Below are 14,211 nucleotides of genomic sequence, written 5' to 3'. Positions count from 1 at the left end.
TTATTCTTTCACGGGATCTTTGGCCTCCTGCATTTTGTTTGGGAGTGTAGATTCGGATATAATTATCACTTTTGACAAGATTATATACTGTTTACAGTATTCAAGCCCCAAGCTTTTCAGAGCAGTCAGCTTCACATTCTACTTCCATTTGTTGATCACTTAGCTCTTTATATTTGAGAACATAAAATACTTAGTTTTACTTTTACTTTTCTTGGAATAATTTCAAACTAAACTTATGCTCACTTACTTCATGCTACTCTAACATTTAGTTCGTCTGTAATGCCTCTATTACTTATGAAAATAAGCCTAAAATAGCATCTTTTTGTTTCAGTGTTTGGTGGAGAAACTTGACAGCTACACCAGCCAGGAATAACTAGGTGCTACTATTTTAGTAACACATGCTTTTCAGTTCATACTTAGGATGTAATTCCCCTGCAGCTGCCTGGTTCCCAGAGCTGTCTGTCTGTTTATAGTTTTAGTGTATTTGTACCTAGGTGTGATTTCTGGTATTCTGTTGAAGGTTGTCAGCAATACACTGGCAGTGTGTACAGGTCTTGTAAAGGTCAGTGTCTTGATTTAAACCAATCTTAGCTCTGTTCACTTCTGCTTCATAGAGTCATCTTTGCCTCACAGTGCCACCTCTCAACTCTCCCCTGATCAAAGCTCATCTTTGAGGACCTCTATGCTAAATGGCATTGTTCTGTTTTTCTTATTACTGCTGAACAATTGTTTTCTCTTGTCTGTTGTTTCATGTCTAAATGCTGTGTAAAAGTCTTAGTAAAATACTATTTATTTGTTCTAGACACTTTAACAAACCTGTATCTTGTCCCATTGATGACAGTTTGTTACTCATAGGAATTCACAGATGAAGCTCAGATATACCTCCTAATTCAGTTTAGCAGGACTGTACTGTTAAGGATTTATTCTTGTACTTTCTTTCCCTCTGCAGTTACTTCTGTTGAGACTGTTGCAATATGTGACTGTTTCTGAGGCCACAGGCAAATTTTGAACCTGCAAAAGACCTCTCCCATGTCTCTACTTAAACTTAGATTTATTTTTTTTTTTAAGTTTGAAGTATTGATTTAAGGGGAACAAGAAAAACATGTTCATTAAAAGATAGCCTTGGGTATTTATATTTGCTCAAACTGATTTTTTTTTTTTTTTAACATAAATCTGGAGTCTCCCCAGTAGTCCTGAGTTGCACTTCTATCTGCTTTTGTTTCTGTTATTTGTTTCCTCTCTACATACCAGGGTTGAGTGTTGAGTTAAGGTGTAAAATATGACCATGGAATCATTGATTTACAACTGAGGCAGGGTAGACCTTGAGCATTGTAAGGATTTTGATAATTGCAATTAAACTAAATTTTCTGTGCTTAAAAGGTGAAATAATGTTTGACTCAGAAAAGCAGGCAGGCTGTAAAGGTGTGGGGAAAAAACTTCCTGTTTTTTTTCTTAAATGTAGTTTTGGTCTGTTGTGTCTTAATTGCATTTGGGAGCAGGAAGAGGGTTTTAAAAGCTCTCTGTCACCTCTAGTTTTTGTGATTGTAGCTTCCCTTTACTCTTCCTTTCAGATTATTTTTAATTCTTAATGACTAGTTACTATTTCTAATTTCCAGCAGTGATCTTTTACAAAAAGCCTGTTTCCCTTTAGTAATAGGAGGCTCAGCAAACTGAAGTTTTCTCTTGCCTTTCCTCTTCTGATATTTTTTATCGTGATTTGATTAAAGAGAGCTGTTGTCTGTGCCCTTCCAAGATACTTCAGGTGTTCTTAATTTTCCAAGAAGGGTGAACTGTGCTTGGGAGCAGATGGAGTAAAAAATACAACTTCATAGAAACTTACTATCTTGAAGTGTTGCAAATGGCATTTCTTTAAGGTAGTGTAGTTAAAATTGCAGTTTAACATTTCAGCAGTGCTGTGGTCTTTGCCAGCCTGCATAAATAGATACATATGCTAGGGAAAAATGCATATCCTACAGACTTTTTTCCTTTTATTTTCCTTAGGGGAAAGTAGTTCACCAGAGCCTGAACATTATGAACTCCTTTTCTCAGAAAGTGAAAATACAGCACATACGGTCCCTCTCAGAAGATGTAAGGTTTTATTATAAGAGGCTAAGAAGTAATAAAGAAGATTTAGAGCCAGGAAAAAAATCAAAGGTTTGTTTATGTCTTATTTCTAAACATTTATAAGTTCTCTTTTCTATATAGCATATGTTAAGTTTCTGTGTTCAACAGAAATCTTCCCTCTTTTTTCTTTGGTCGTTAGATTTACTGTGCTGTTTAATTGATCAGCTCTTACATGTTTTGCAGATTGCAAATATTTATTTTGATCCTGGTTTACAGTGTGGAGATCACTGTTATGTAGGATTGCCTTTTCTATCTAAATGTAAGTAAAGTTCAACTTTATAATGAAAATAATTTCAAATAAGTTTCTCCTTAAGTAATGATTTTACTTGAAGATTTATAAAACCACATTATTTCCTACAGCGGAATCTAAAGTTCAGCACAGCATAGCAATGCAAGAAGATGCATGGGATTCTGACTGGGATTTGCATGAGAATTTATTCAAAGAATGGACAGAAATAAAAGAGAACTCAAGCCATAGGTAAGTGTTATATTCCTGTTGTTTGCTCAGGCCTTGTCAGTATTAATTCTGTGATATGTGTGCTCTTATAGAATAAAAGGCTTCTTAATATTGCTGTGCTCTTTGAGAAGGTGCCAGAAAGGAATTGCTTGGCCTTCTCTGCAAAATCTTTAAAGAGAGCATTTAAAAAGTTAGAAAACAGTAATAATTTTCCCCAAATTAAAGAAAACATTGACAGTTACTGTTCACTGAATTGCTGGGGTTCTTTACAAGATTGTAACATCAAGGCAGTGTCTACTCTGCAAAAATTTCCAAAACCAGATTATACTGGTTGTTCAGTATCCCTGCTTAAACAGTTTTAAAGTAATATCCTCAATATCCCTTTTAAGATTTCATAAGGTTTTCTGTCATTACCATACCAGGATTTTTGCATTTCAGTGAATTACAAAATTTTCTGCTATTTTACCTTGAGAAAGATTAATGGTTGCTAATTAATATTTAGAAAAGTTTAACTCTGTAGACTGCTACATACCTTTTAAATATCTGCCTTCTCATACGTAAAGTTGATTTAATGTCAAAGGGACACGAGTTAACATAAACAGCAAGAGTGTGTGTGTCTTTTGTGTTGATAGCATCCAGATTACCCTTTCAAAAAAGGGATGTGAAGAAACAAAATGTCTGTATGCAACTAAATAGAATAACAAAAGCATTCCTCCCTTATCACTTCTGTGTTATAATGGTGATATTCTGAGAAAATCTGATCTAAACAGAATCCTCTATTTCGCTGCACCAGTAACTTCCAAGAATGTTCTATTACCTTCAGGAAGAGAGCAGTAAAGGAGAATGCTAAAGATTAGTTCTGAATAAGGAGTAGTTCTAACTTGAATATACAATGATTTAATATTATTTATTATATTTCAAAGTATTTATTACTTTTAAAGAGATTTAAAGTTACCCAGCTGTGCAAAGGAACATTCAGGGAAGGGAAAGAGAACTGAAAAGAGAGGTATTGTGACTTGGACATTTGGAATTTCTCCAAAATATTTCTCTGGGTTTGAAGCCTAGTATTTTGTTTCTTTTGCTGACTGGAGAGCTCAGTACTTTTAGTTTAGTTTCAAATCATGCTGGAGAACTTGTGGGAGCAGGGAACCCAAGTCTATTGTGGAGGTTGTTTAATAGCAAAGAACTTCATTCACTGATGGAAGTAACAGCTAGCACCAAGTATGACTTGTTCAGATTTGCTTTAGGTTTATTAGACAGAGGTGCAGGCATACAGTCTGTGCATCCATTGCATTTAGAGTAGATGTTCTGATTTGCTGTACCTATGCAGGCAAAATTAATTTTCTGGATTGTAGATGCTATATTGGAGCTTTTCCTTTCTACTGTTTGTACCTTTGCAAATCATCAAATTGATTTTTTGGGCTATTTTTCTTACTGATCTGAATCTCAGTGATATTTGTTTCTGCAAAACATAAAAGTGAGTTTTATCACTGTTTCTCCAGACTGAATGCTGTATTTGAAGTGGACACAGATCTTCAGAAGAATGTTAGGTTGAAAATTACAGCAGAAATGTCCTGGCCCTCCATCCTTAGTTCACCACGCCATCTAAACTTCCCTCTTACCAACACAAACAGCTCATCAGTAAGTTATTTTAGTGATGGTATCATTTAAACAGCTATTTCTAATTGCATTAATGGTAATGTAAACTTATTTAAAATTCTTTCTGAATAGGAAGAAGAAATTTTTCTAGAAAATCCAGCTGATGCTCCTGTGTATGTTCAGTTTCTTCCAGTAGCTCTGTATTCTAACCCATCCACTTTTGTTGATAAGCTGTTGGAACGGTAAGTGTTGTTGTGCAACCCTTGGGGTGTACTCACTGGGCAGAGAAAATTCATTTTACAAGGAATGAATGCATTATATGGCAGTTGTGTTGGTAATTCATATTGGCCACCTCTAGAATTTGAATCATTAGACCAGTTGAGAGCTGAATCTATTGCCATTGAACACACATCTGTATTTTTTACTGAGCTGAAATGTGATTACATTTCTTCCTTAACTTGACGTACAACAGGGGGGAAATAAGAAAAAATAAAATCAAGTGATGCTTTCAGATGCATGTTGGGCTACCATAGATACTTGATTTGTGCTAAAATCCATAAATGCAAGTATGTCATTACCTTCCCTGATCTGTGAGAAAGAAAAAATTGCAATTTCATTTCAGGTTTAATTTGAGTAAGCCAGCTAATTTCAATCAGAGGACTCTAGAGTTCCAGGTCTTCAGAAATTGTGTAAGTATTTCAATATATTCTTGGTAATTTTAAATTCAGATTTGTTATTGTTTTAATATGAGTTCAGTCAGACATGTCTTCAGGTATTAGTGTGGAAAATCTAATGTAAATATAATATCTGTTGGATATCAGGAAATCTGGAAAAGAAATATTCCTTCAAATGTAACTAATAAAGTGTCACTTTTTCTATATGCTTACATTATAATACAACTGTGGAAGTTACAGGAAAACTGCATTTTCTATTTCTGGCAGGATTATTTTCTTCAGCATAGTGATTACTAGTTCTAAAATGAGCAACGAGCAAAGAATTGATTATTCCATTGCTTTGTTGATTCTTTTAAGTGTTTTGAGTATTGTGGTCTACTTTTAAGTGTGTGCATTGTCATATAGAACATGCCACCCACAACCTAAGCACTACCTTTTTTATCTGACTTTTCCCCTCCATTTGCAGTCTGTTTTAGATTACCATTTGATGCTTATTCAGTGTCTTAAGACAAATGGCAAACTTCTCCAAAATAGACTTCATTGAGTAGTTCTTCTATTTTGTTTGCTTAACAATTGAAAATTCTGAGGAGAAAAAATATTTCATAATGGTTTGATACTAATTTAGTGTTCAAAATATATATTGTAAGAACTTCTGATCTTTTTCTTCCACTAGAACTTTATGAATCTACATGGGTGAAGTTTAGCTCAGTTCTGTTTTGTTGTATTGTTCTGCTTCTCCATTAACGCAAGCAGTTTACTAATAAGTAGGGAAATTCTTGTGCTATCAGAGTTTCTGGTTAAAAAAAAAACAGACTATGTCATAGAGTAGTATCCTTTTTTAGAACAAGACCATTTTTCTAGCTAAAATAATACCATTTCTATCAAATACATGTAAAAATGTCCTATTTTTTAAAGCCTTGCTTTGTTTGCTCCCCCCGCCTTCCTTAAGGTCCAACCACTACAGACCACTGTGGGACTTACAAAGGGCTTGGCTCGTCATTCCATTTTAAGTCTAATATTAAAACCTGGTGAGAGAAAGTCTGTCAAAGTAAAGTTCACTCCAGCTCTTAATAAAACTGTTTCATCATTGATTGTAATCAGGTAAGAGATATTTCAGAAATAAGTGTGAGTTTTTCTCTGGTTTTCTGTTTATATGTATCATACTTGCAATCAGCTGACAAGAAACTATTGCTTTTACAAGAATAATTGTAGAATCCTATGTATCTGCAGAGAGGTTTAATGTAGTTGTGACATGTCTTAGAGTATTTTAACTGTATTCATATATAGTCAGTGATGTAAATATATAAGCCACTGTTATACTTACCACAGAATCACATAAGGGCTTGGTTTGGAAGGGACCTTTGAAAGACATTAACCCAATCCCCCCTGCAATACCAGGCACATTTTCAGGTCTCTCAAAGGTCTGTCTGATCTTGAATGTTTCCAGAGATGAGGCATCTACAACCTCTCTGGGCAATCTGTTCCAGTGTTTCAGTACCCTCACTGTAAAAAGTTTTTCCCCCTATATCTAATCTGAATCTACCGTTTTAGTTTTAAAACCATCACTCCTTTTCTTGTCACTACAGGGCCTATTAAAAAAGGTTGTCCCCATCTTTCTCACAGGCTCCCTTTAAGTACAGGAGTTCCTGTGTGGTCACCAGGAAACTTTCTCTTCTCCAGGCTGAATAATGCCAGTTCTCTCAGCCTCTCCTCATAGCAGAAGTGCTCCATCCCTCTGATCATCCTGGTGCCTCTTGTCTGGACTTGTTCCAACAGGTCCATGTCCTTCCTGTGCTGGGACCCCAGAGCTGGACACAGCACCCCTGGTGGGGTCTCACCAGAGAACAGGGGGGCAGAATCCCCTTTCTCACCCTGCTGCCCACACTGCTTTGGATGCAGCCCAGGGTGTGATTGGCTTTCTGGGCTGTGAGTGCTCATTGCTGGGTCATGTTCAGCCTCTCACCCATCAACACATGGATACTTCATTTCTGAAATACACTCTACACTGTCTTCAAAGAAGGGTCTCTGGTTAGAGATGCCCGTTGCAAGATAAAGCTACAGTGCAAGTTCAGTCTTTCTAATAAAGAGCATTGAGTTCACTTTTGTGTCAGATATGATGCCTTACTAAGAGATAGAGATTTTAACTAGTATTTCACTGGGGTTTGTATTTGTATGTTATGTTGTAATTTCATAGGGTTTTGTCTTGCAAACACTACATCTGAGACCCCTGCTGTTTACTTCCATAATGTGGGGAACTAGCTGTGGAGCAGCTATTTGAATAGGATATTTGTTCTCCAGATTTGGGATATAGACTCATAGTCTATGGAGAAGCTTTAATGAATGTTTCCCCTCACCCATTTTCTTTTTCCACAGAAATAATTTGACTGTAGTAGATGCCATAATGGTACAAGGACAAGGAACAACTGAGAGCTTGAAGGTTGCAGGCAAACCTCCTGGTCCAGGAAGTTCTTTACGCTTTAAAATCACAGAAGCATTATTAAAAGACTGTTCAGAAAGTGAGTACTTCTTGAGCTAATATGCTGAACAGAAAAGAAGTTGTATTTTATTTGTAAAACTTGACATGAGTAGAAATATTTTTTCCCTTTTCTAGTGACCTAGAAATTTAACTCATTTAAATACATTAAAATTGCTACTTCATTTAGGCAGAATACAAAATATATTATGGTTTTGGTTTTAACGTGAGAACTAGGAAATAAAACAGAAGCTGTTTGTCCACTTAAATTCAAGACAGAGGAGGTAAAGACCTTTGTGTATTTACTAGCAAAATCTAAATTCAATACAAATTGGATCATGAGAATACCTTCCTGTGTACTTCTTTTCTTCATACCTTCATAATCTTTAGGCACATAACCATTGGGAAAAAATGGTTGGGCATGTTCCTTGAGGAAAATTAAATCCCAGCCAGATTTTACTCTGAGATCAGAGAGAGGTTTCTGCTCTGTAGCCTCAGGCTTGCTTCTGAGAGGAGAGCTAAGAGTACCTATATTACCTAAGAAACTGGTAAAAGAGTTTTAGTTATATCTGGTTTTAAAATCTGCTTTGCTACTTTGCAGTTTTCCAGACATTTCTAAGTGCCATGTTAATTATTATCTGAGATTATTCTGCTTTTTGTGAGGCATGAGTAAGAGAACCTGAAGTAAAGCTTAGTCATTGCCCTTTGCCTGCTGTGGTTAGGGATTTTTTTTGCTAATAAGATATATGTAGTTAAGCCATGTATTTTTTTTGTAAGACACAGCAAAAAGAAACAAAAAACCCCATTTTAATTCTTCTCTTGCTGGGACTGTTCACAGAATACCACAACATTAGGCAGAACATCAAAGAGCTTTGCAGCTGGGGTGATTTCTTTGTGGGGCAGCAGTGCTGTCAGAGGTTTGGGGGTTTGTGTTTTTTCTGTGATGAGTTAGAGGGCTCTGGAATTGTACAAGTGCCCTACCTTGACAGTGATGGGAATCTGGCTGCAGAGATATGTTCCTACAAGTTAATTTCCATGGACCTTGCTAGGCTCTCTTCTGCTGTAAAATATGAATATAGTGAAGGATATCTGCTTAGCATAACACTAACCACCGCTGTTTGTTTCTAGAAATGAAATATAAAGAACCGAATTTCACACTCAGAAGAACATTTAAAGTGGAAAATACAGGGCAGCTGCAGATTAATGTGAAAACAATGGAAATCAGTGGCTACACATGTGAAGGATATGGATTTAAAGTAGTTAACTGTCAGGAATTTGCACTAAGTGCCAATGCCTCTAAAGACATTGTCATATTGTAAGTGGTTTTTCTTACATCTAAATGCAGCGTTACATTTGGAATTTTAATTTTGTTTCAGAGGAAAACTTTCTTGGTTAAATTCTGAGGGCATTTTTCTGAAGTTTTGAGTGTATATGGGTTTTATGCAGTGTTATACAACTATGACTTTTTTTTTCTCTTCTTGTAAACACTATTTGATTTTTCATTTCACCATGTTTTTGTGACTGACTAGTATTACTTCTATTACTGTCCATTAAGTATAACTTGCTGTGTTGGAATGATGTTATTATCTGAGGTTATATAAATTTCCCTCATTTAACTTGTGAATCCACATGGGACCTAGACCTACATATGGATTTGGTGCATTGCAGTATGTAGAAGGGAGCCTTCAGTCCAAGGATTTTAATTGTAATGCACAGCATTTTAGTCTTGAATATTTCTTCTCTTGCCTTAATGACAATGATTGTGTAGTGCTGTCATTTTCAATTGTAAAAAGTCTCTGCACCAAACACTGATCTTTTAACAGTGTTTTGTTGTAAAGTTAATTATTCATAAAATGGTATCTAAAAAGTTCAGAAGTTTCTTCTGGTCTGCAAGTGGATATATGAAATATTGCTGCAGTGGAATAATATTTCACTAGTATTTCTGCACAATCTTAGTTTGTGATGAGACTGTGATATAATGGTGATAGAGTGTTTTTGAAAAGTCAGATTTGTGACTCAGAGGTGAAGTGTTTAAAAAATTTATAGCTCACACAGTAGTTGGCTCCATTACTTACTAAGACCTGCTGTTACATTTTGACTGCATTCATAGCTTTTATTAACAGGTGTGGTAAAACTTTATTGTCAGGTATTATAACTTCATATGGCACCTCAGGAGTAATCTAGAATCAGATGTGTTAAGCATAGGTGTTAATGAACATAGTCAAACACATCTTGGGGTATTTGAAAGGTACACAAGTATTTTTAGGCTCATCAATGGAGCTGAATTACAGGTTTTTTAGTTTATAATTTATGAGTTGTAAAAATTGCCTCAAAACTTTTGTGCTGTTCCTATGAAAAGTTCTGATGTGCTTTATGTTGTTTCCAGGTTTACACCAGATTTCACTGCTTCCAGAGTTATACGTGAATTAAAATTCATCACTGCGGGAGGCTCTGAATTTGTATTTATCTTGAATGCATCGCTTCCATATCACATGTTGGCAACATGTGCTGAAGCACTGCCCAGGCCCAACTGGGAACTGGCACTGTACATAATCATCTCAGGAATAATGAGGTTGTGTGTGTGTTTGTTCTTACTGATGTATGGGCACGAGCTGCCACTGCTCCAATATGGGTTACACAGAAACACATGGGTATTCAGCACATGCTCTAATTGTGGTACACTAAAATAGGGTAAAAGGAGATCAAATTCATAAACACTCCTATAGATTTAGTGTGAACTGTTTAAGGCAAAGGAGAACTGACTTTCAAACCAAGGACAAAATAATACACTTCTTGTTTGAACCTATTTCCTTGGGTGACATATGTACTCCTCTTAGCCCTGATAATCTGTAGGGGTTTTGATAAGTAAGCCAAACTTGAGACATATTTAGGTATTAAAGCACTGATAGCAGTGAATTCCTGTCGAAATGGAAGCATCCTTCTCTGGAGTATTGTGCTTTAGAGAGATATAAGGCAGTGACTGTAATAAGCTTAGCAGATGCCTTGGATGAATTTAACTTTGCTGCCATTTGTAATGTGACAGACAACTGGTGATACTAATAATGGCATTTCTGAGAACCTGAAGGACATTGTTTGCAACACTGCACACTCACAGGTTACATAGTAGGATATTAATGCACGTTTTTCCTCAGCAAACAGACATGTGCTAATTATACTTTGTTGAAATATGAGTTGAAAATGCCATCATTTTCACAGTCTAACCTGTACCTATCTTTATTTGAAATCAAGAGTTATAAACCTTGTGTCCCTGCTCAGCTCTTGGATGTGAAACACTTTACCCCACTGCTTTTGTGCAGAGAAAACCCTAGCATGGAAACTTATCAGTAGGAGTTTTTATATCTTAGTGTGAAATGTATTGGTGCTGTAGATGCCTGTGCAGAAAGTGGTCTTTCTGTATGCTGCAAATCCAAAGCATTATCACATACATGTCATATTCCTTTTTTTTCCCCACAGTAAGTTACTGGCTCTTCCATTTTGTGAATGTTCATTTAGGCTGTCTTTCATTGTAGGGATTGACAAAAAAATAGAGAAGATAAAGTTACAACCCACTTCATTTTCTTTTTTGACTCTTCAGCACTTTGCTAAGTAATGCAGTGTTTAGTGAGGAAACTGCATTTTCCAAAGTAAGAGGAAAATTTCTGTTACTTAGGAAATTTTGTGTCATCACTAACACTGCATTACTTAAAAGTGCTGAGTGAGTACTTATGTGGTTTTCTTCTGTAAATGTGCTAGAATTGTATAGGCTGAATTTGGTTTTAATTTAATTTTAGTTTGGTTTTAATACTTTGACAGAGTAATGTTTGTCAGCTCATAAGTGTAGTTTGCTTGGATAATTTTATATGTGCTGTATTTGTTAATTAGACTTTACAAAGTAGAGAGAATACTAATCTCTTCCTTACTATGTCTTTTTCCTAAAAATACAAAAATCCTTCTTAGCAGCAAACTAGACAAGAGTCCTAATATATTTTATAATATTCTAAAATTCCTGTGCATAAACTGCCTTTAACTTTTAGGATGCCATCGTGTATGTGTTTGCTAGTTGCCACTAAAATAACTCTTCCATGTCACTGCAAAGCTGTCCTTAATTTCTAGCAGTGAACACTAGGAGTTTATATAGTCCATGTTTTTTAACTTGATAAGGTGATGTTTATTTTTGCCTTCCCTAAATCACTGTTACTTTGAATAGTTACATGCTTGTGGCTCCAGGTTTTGAAGTCGATCTTTTTTTCTTTTGGATTAATGCACTTGGCAACTACATGTCAGGCTTGCATCTAGCTCCCATTCTCAGTGCTGGTGATTTGCTTATCATGCCAGTCTTGTGTATGTTATGTTTCTATCAGAAAAAAAATTGTGATTTGGATAAATTTTTTAGTATTTTCAGTACAGGATACAAACTTTTTGTACTGTGTGATTAGTCATTAGTTTTGAAATGCTCAAAACTAAGAAATAAATCCTTAAATACCTTTCTTCTCTGCAGTGTACTCTTTCTCTTGGTAATTGGAACAGCCTATCTAGAAGCTCAAGGAATTTGGGAGCCATTTAGAAGACGCTTGTCCTTTGAGGCCTCAAATCCTCCCTTTGATATGGGAAGGCCACTTGATCTCAGGAGAATAGTTGGAATTTCATCTGATGGAAAGTAAGTAAATGTTTGGGCTTCTTATGGTGCTTTTGCCATTTATTTCTTTGCTTCTTTCGTTACCAGGTCAGTTAGAAAGTAATACTGCTCTGTAGAACAGGTGAATGAATAAAAGATATCCCCACAGTTGCTTGTAAAAAGATGGCTTGGATGAAAAGATGAACTTTGTGATTGTGAGGAATATTCTTCTTTTGGGGGAAAAAAAGGGAAGGAAAAAAATTAATCCATCAAAAACCAAACCCTTCCAAGTTTCCTGTTAATATTCTCAAAAATGAACTGTATAGACTGCAAAGAAATTGCAGGCCAGAAGTTCCTACCTTAGGTGTCTTAAGTCAAGATCATCTCCTTTCAGTGTTCCCTCCATCATATATATCAACATTCATTTTGCTGTGGTTTTGTTTCTGTGTACAGCAGGCGAGTGGATGGAAAATGGTAAAGCTAACTGACTAGCCAAACCAGTTTTAGGCATTTTTGCTGGTTATATGCCAAGAATAGTATTAGTTCAAGGCTTCTTTTGGATACAGTGATTCTCTTTTCTTGGTGAAGAATGGAAACAGTGTAAAGTATGTTTAAACATGTGTTACTCTTCCAGCTTGAATACACTTGGATCGGATTCTAATCACAGTTCGTCCAGAGGAATTTATGGAGCAGGCAGTTCGTCTTCGCGATCCGGTGCAGGGAATCATAAGCAATGCAATGCAACAGCACACCTTCACAGCAATAGAAATGCACCTGATGTTGAAAACATCAAATCCAAAACCAATTCAAGTATACCTAACAGGACTTCAGCACAAGCAGCTTCCATGCAGTCAGTAAACAGAACGGGCCCCTTTACCTTGGATTCAGGTGCCACAGCTCAGACTCATGCCGCGGGCAAAAGAGCCAAGGGGACAAGGCAGAACCAGCAGCTGATGCAGCAGCAGGCACCGGCCTTGGCAGAGCAGCCCCTCCAGCAGCCCCCAGCAGCCGGGCCCCAGCAGCAAGAGCAGCAGACTGAAAGTGCTTTGCCGCAGCTCCCGCTCCTCAGCGCGCCTCAGGGCGAGTGTGCCAGCAGCAGGAGGCACAGCTCGGAGGATTCAGATCTCACTGGGCTCATAGAAACTATGGAAAAAGACTTTGACCACCCAGAATCCCCTTCCCCTGATGTGTTTACAGAACAGCCCCCATCTCCACTAGCAAAAAACAAAGGTAATACAATTCTGTTTTAATGGGATGACTCCCTGTGTAAACTACAGGACAAGATTTAAACAATTGTAAAGGTCTTGTTTTCCTGGTGTGGGAAGGGAGTGCTTCTCTGTGGCTCCCTGCCTGTGCTGTGTGCCTGTGTCTTGAACACTTCTGTTACCTTATGGCAGTGAAGTTCACTGTGCAGTGCTGGCTTGTCATTCTTCCTGTAAAAATGGTGGCATGTTTTGATGAAAGCAGGTGTGAATATCTAGACACCTGATTCTCTGAAAAAGAAAAATGCTTTTTGGTGCTACTCCTTTACCTTTGGGTTGGCTCTGTCCCTCCTACCTCCATCATGTGGGCTTGGAGCTCAGGGTTGAGGAAGGGAAAAGGAAATTGTCCTAGTGTATTATGAAAAGTGAGGCAGGGAGAAAGGGAGGAGGGGAAGAGAGGGAGAGATGGGTAAATAGCCCCTGTGGTATTGTTTGGGAATGGAATTCTTCATGTCCAGACTTGTAGTTGTAGAAAATCCTTGATGTCAGGTGGTCAGCAAATTAATATAAGGCACCTGTGTCTATACATTACATTCATTTTTGGATGAGGCTAGAGTTGAGTTGGACTTGTTTGTCTGTGTTTCCAGTTGTGTAGTACTTAAAATAATGAATTGAATTTCATACATTAGATATGTTTAGACATTTGAAGTTATGTCAGTTATTGCCTTTTTATGAACACTTCTTGAAATAGGATTTCTAATTATGATTTTTGCATTAGCAATTTCAATTGCATCCCAGAGTTGTCATCATTTAGTGTTAATGTGTTTATTTCTAAACAGTTTTTCATTTTTTGCTACCAACACTTGTACAGAAATGGCACTGTGTTGCTTATTAGAGATAAAGTTAAGAAAATTAGTCATGAGAAGGCATATAAATACTGCAACATCTGTAAGATTGTGCCTCACCAAAGACAAAGGCTTCACTCTGTTGGCTGGTAATGAGTAGAAAGTTTTTAATTAGTTCAGAGTGAATGTTAGGATGTATTTGGACTTTCAAAGTGGAGACTG

At 36.7% G+C, this 14,211-nt stretch overlaps 1 protein-coding gene across 1 annotated transcript in view; it reads left to right on the top strand.

Annotated features, from left to right (window-relative positions):
- TMEM131 (transmembrane protein 131) overlaps nucleotides 1–14,211 on the top strand; it is a 93,622-nt gene that overhangs the window by 65,456 nt on the left and 13,955 nt on the right. Inside the window, 12 exon segments of the mRNA XM_058045443.1 lie at nucleotides 2,002–2,154; nucleotides 2,308–2,383; nucleotides 2,485–2,602; nucleotides 4,084–4,222; nucleotides 4,313–4,422; nucleotides 4,803–4,869; nucleotides 5,804–5,955; nucleotides 7,228–7,370; nucleotides 8,456–8,642; nucleotides 9,714–9,899; nucleotides 11,826–11,984; nucleotides 12,577–13,172. Coding sequence (XP_057901426.1) covers nucleotides 2,002–2,154; nucleotides 2,308–2,383; nucleotides 2,485–2,602; nucleotides 4,084–4,222; nucleotides 4,313–4,422; nucleotides 4,803–4,869; nucleotides 5,804–5,955; nucleotides 7,228–7,370; nucleotides 8,456–8,642; nucleotides 9,714–9,899; nucleotides 11,826–11,984; nucleotides 12,577–13,172 — 2,086 coding nt within the window.

Source organism: Melospiza georgiana, chromosome 2 (assembly GCF_028018845.1).
Source record: "Melospiza georgiana isolate bMelGeo1 chromosome 2, bMelGeo1.pri, whole genome shotgun sequence".
In the NCBI taxonomy this organism is placed as follows: domain Eukaryota; kingdom Metazoa; phylum Chordata; class Aves; order Passeriformes; family Passerellidae; genus Melospiza; species Melospiza georgiana.
Note: the sequence above shows the minus strand (reverse complement) of the source record. Positions and strands in the feature narration are given on the sequence as shown.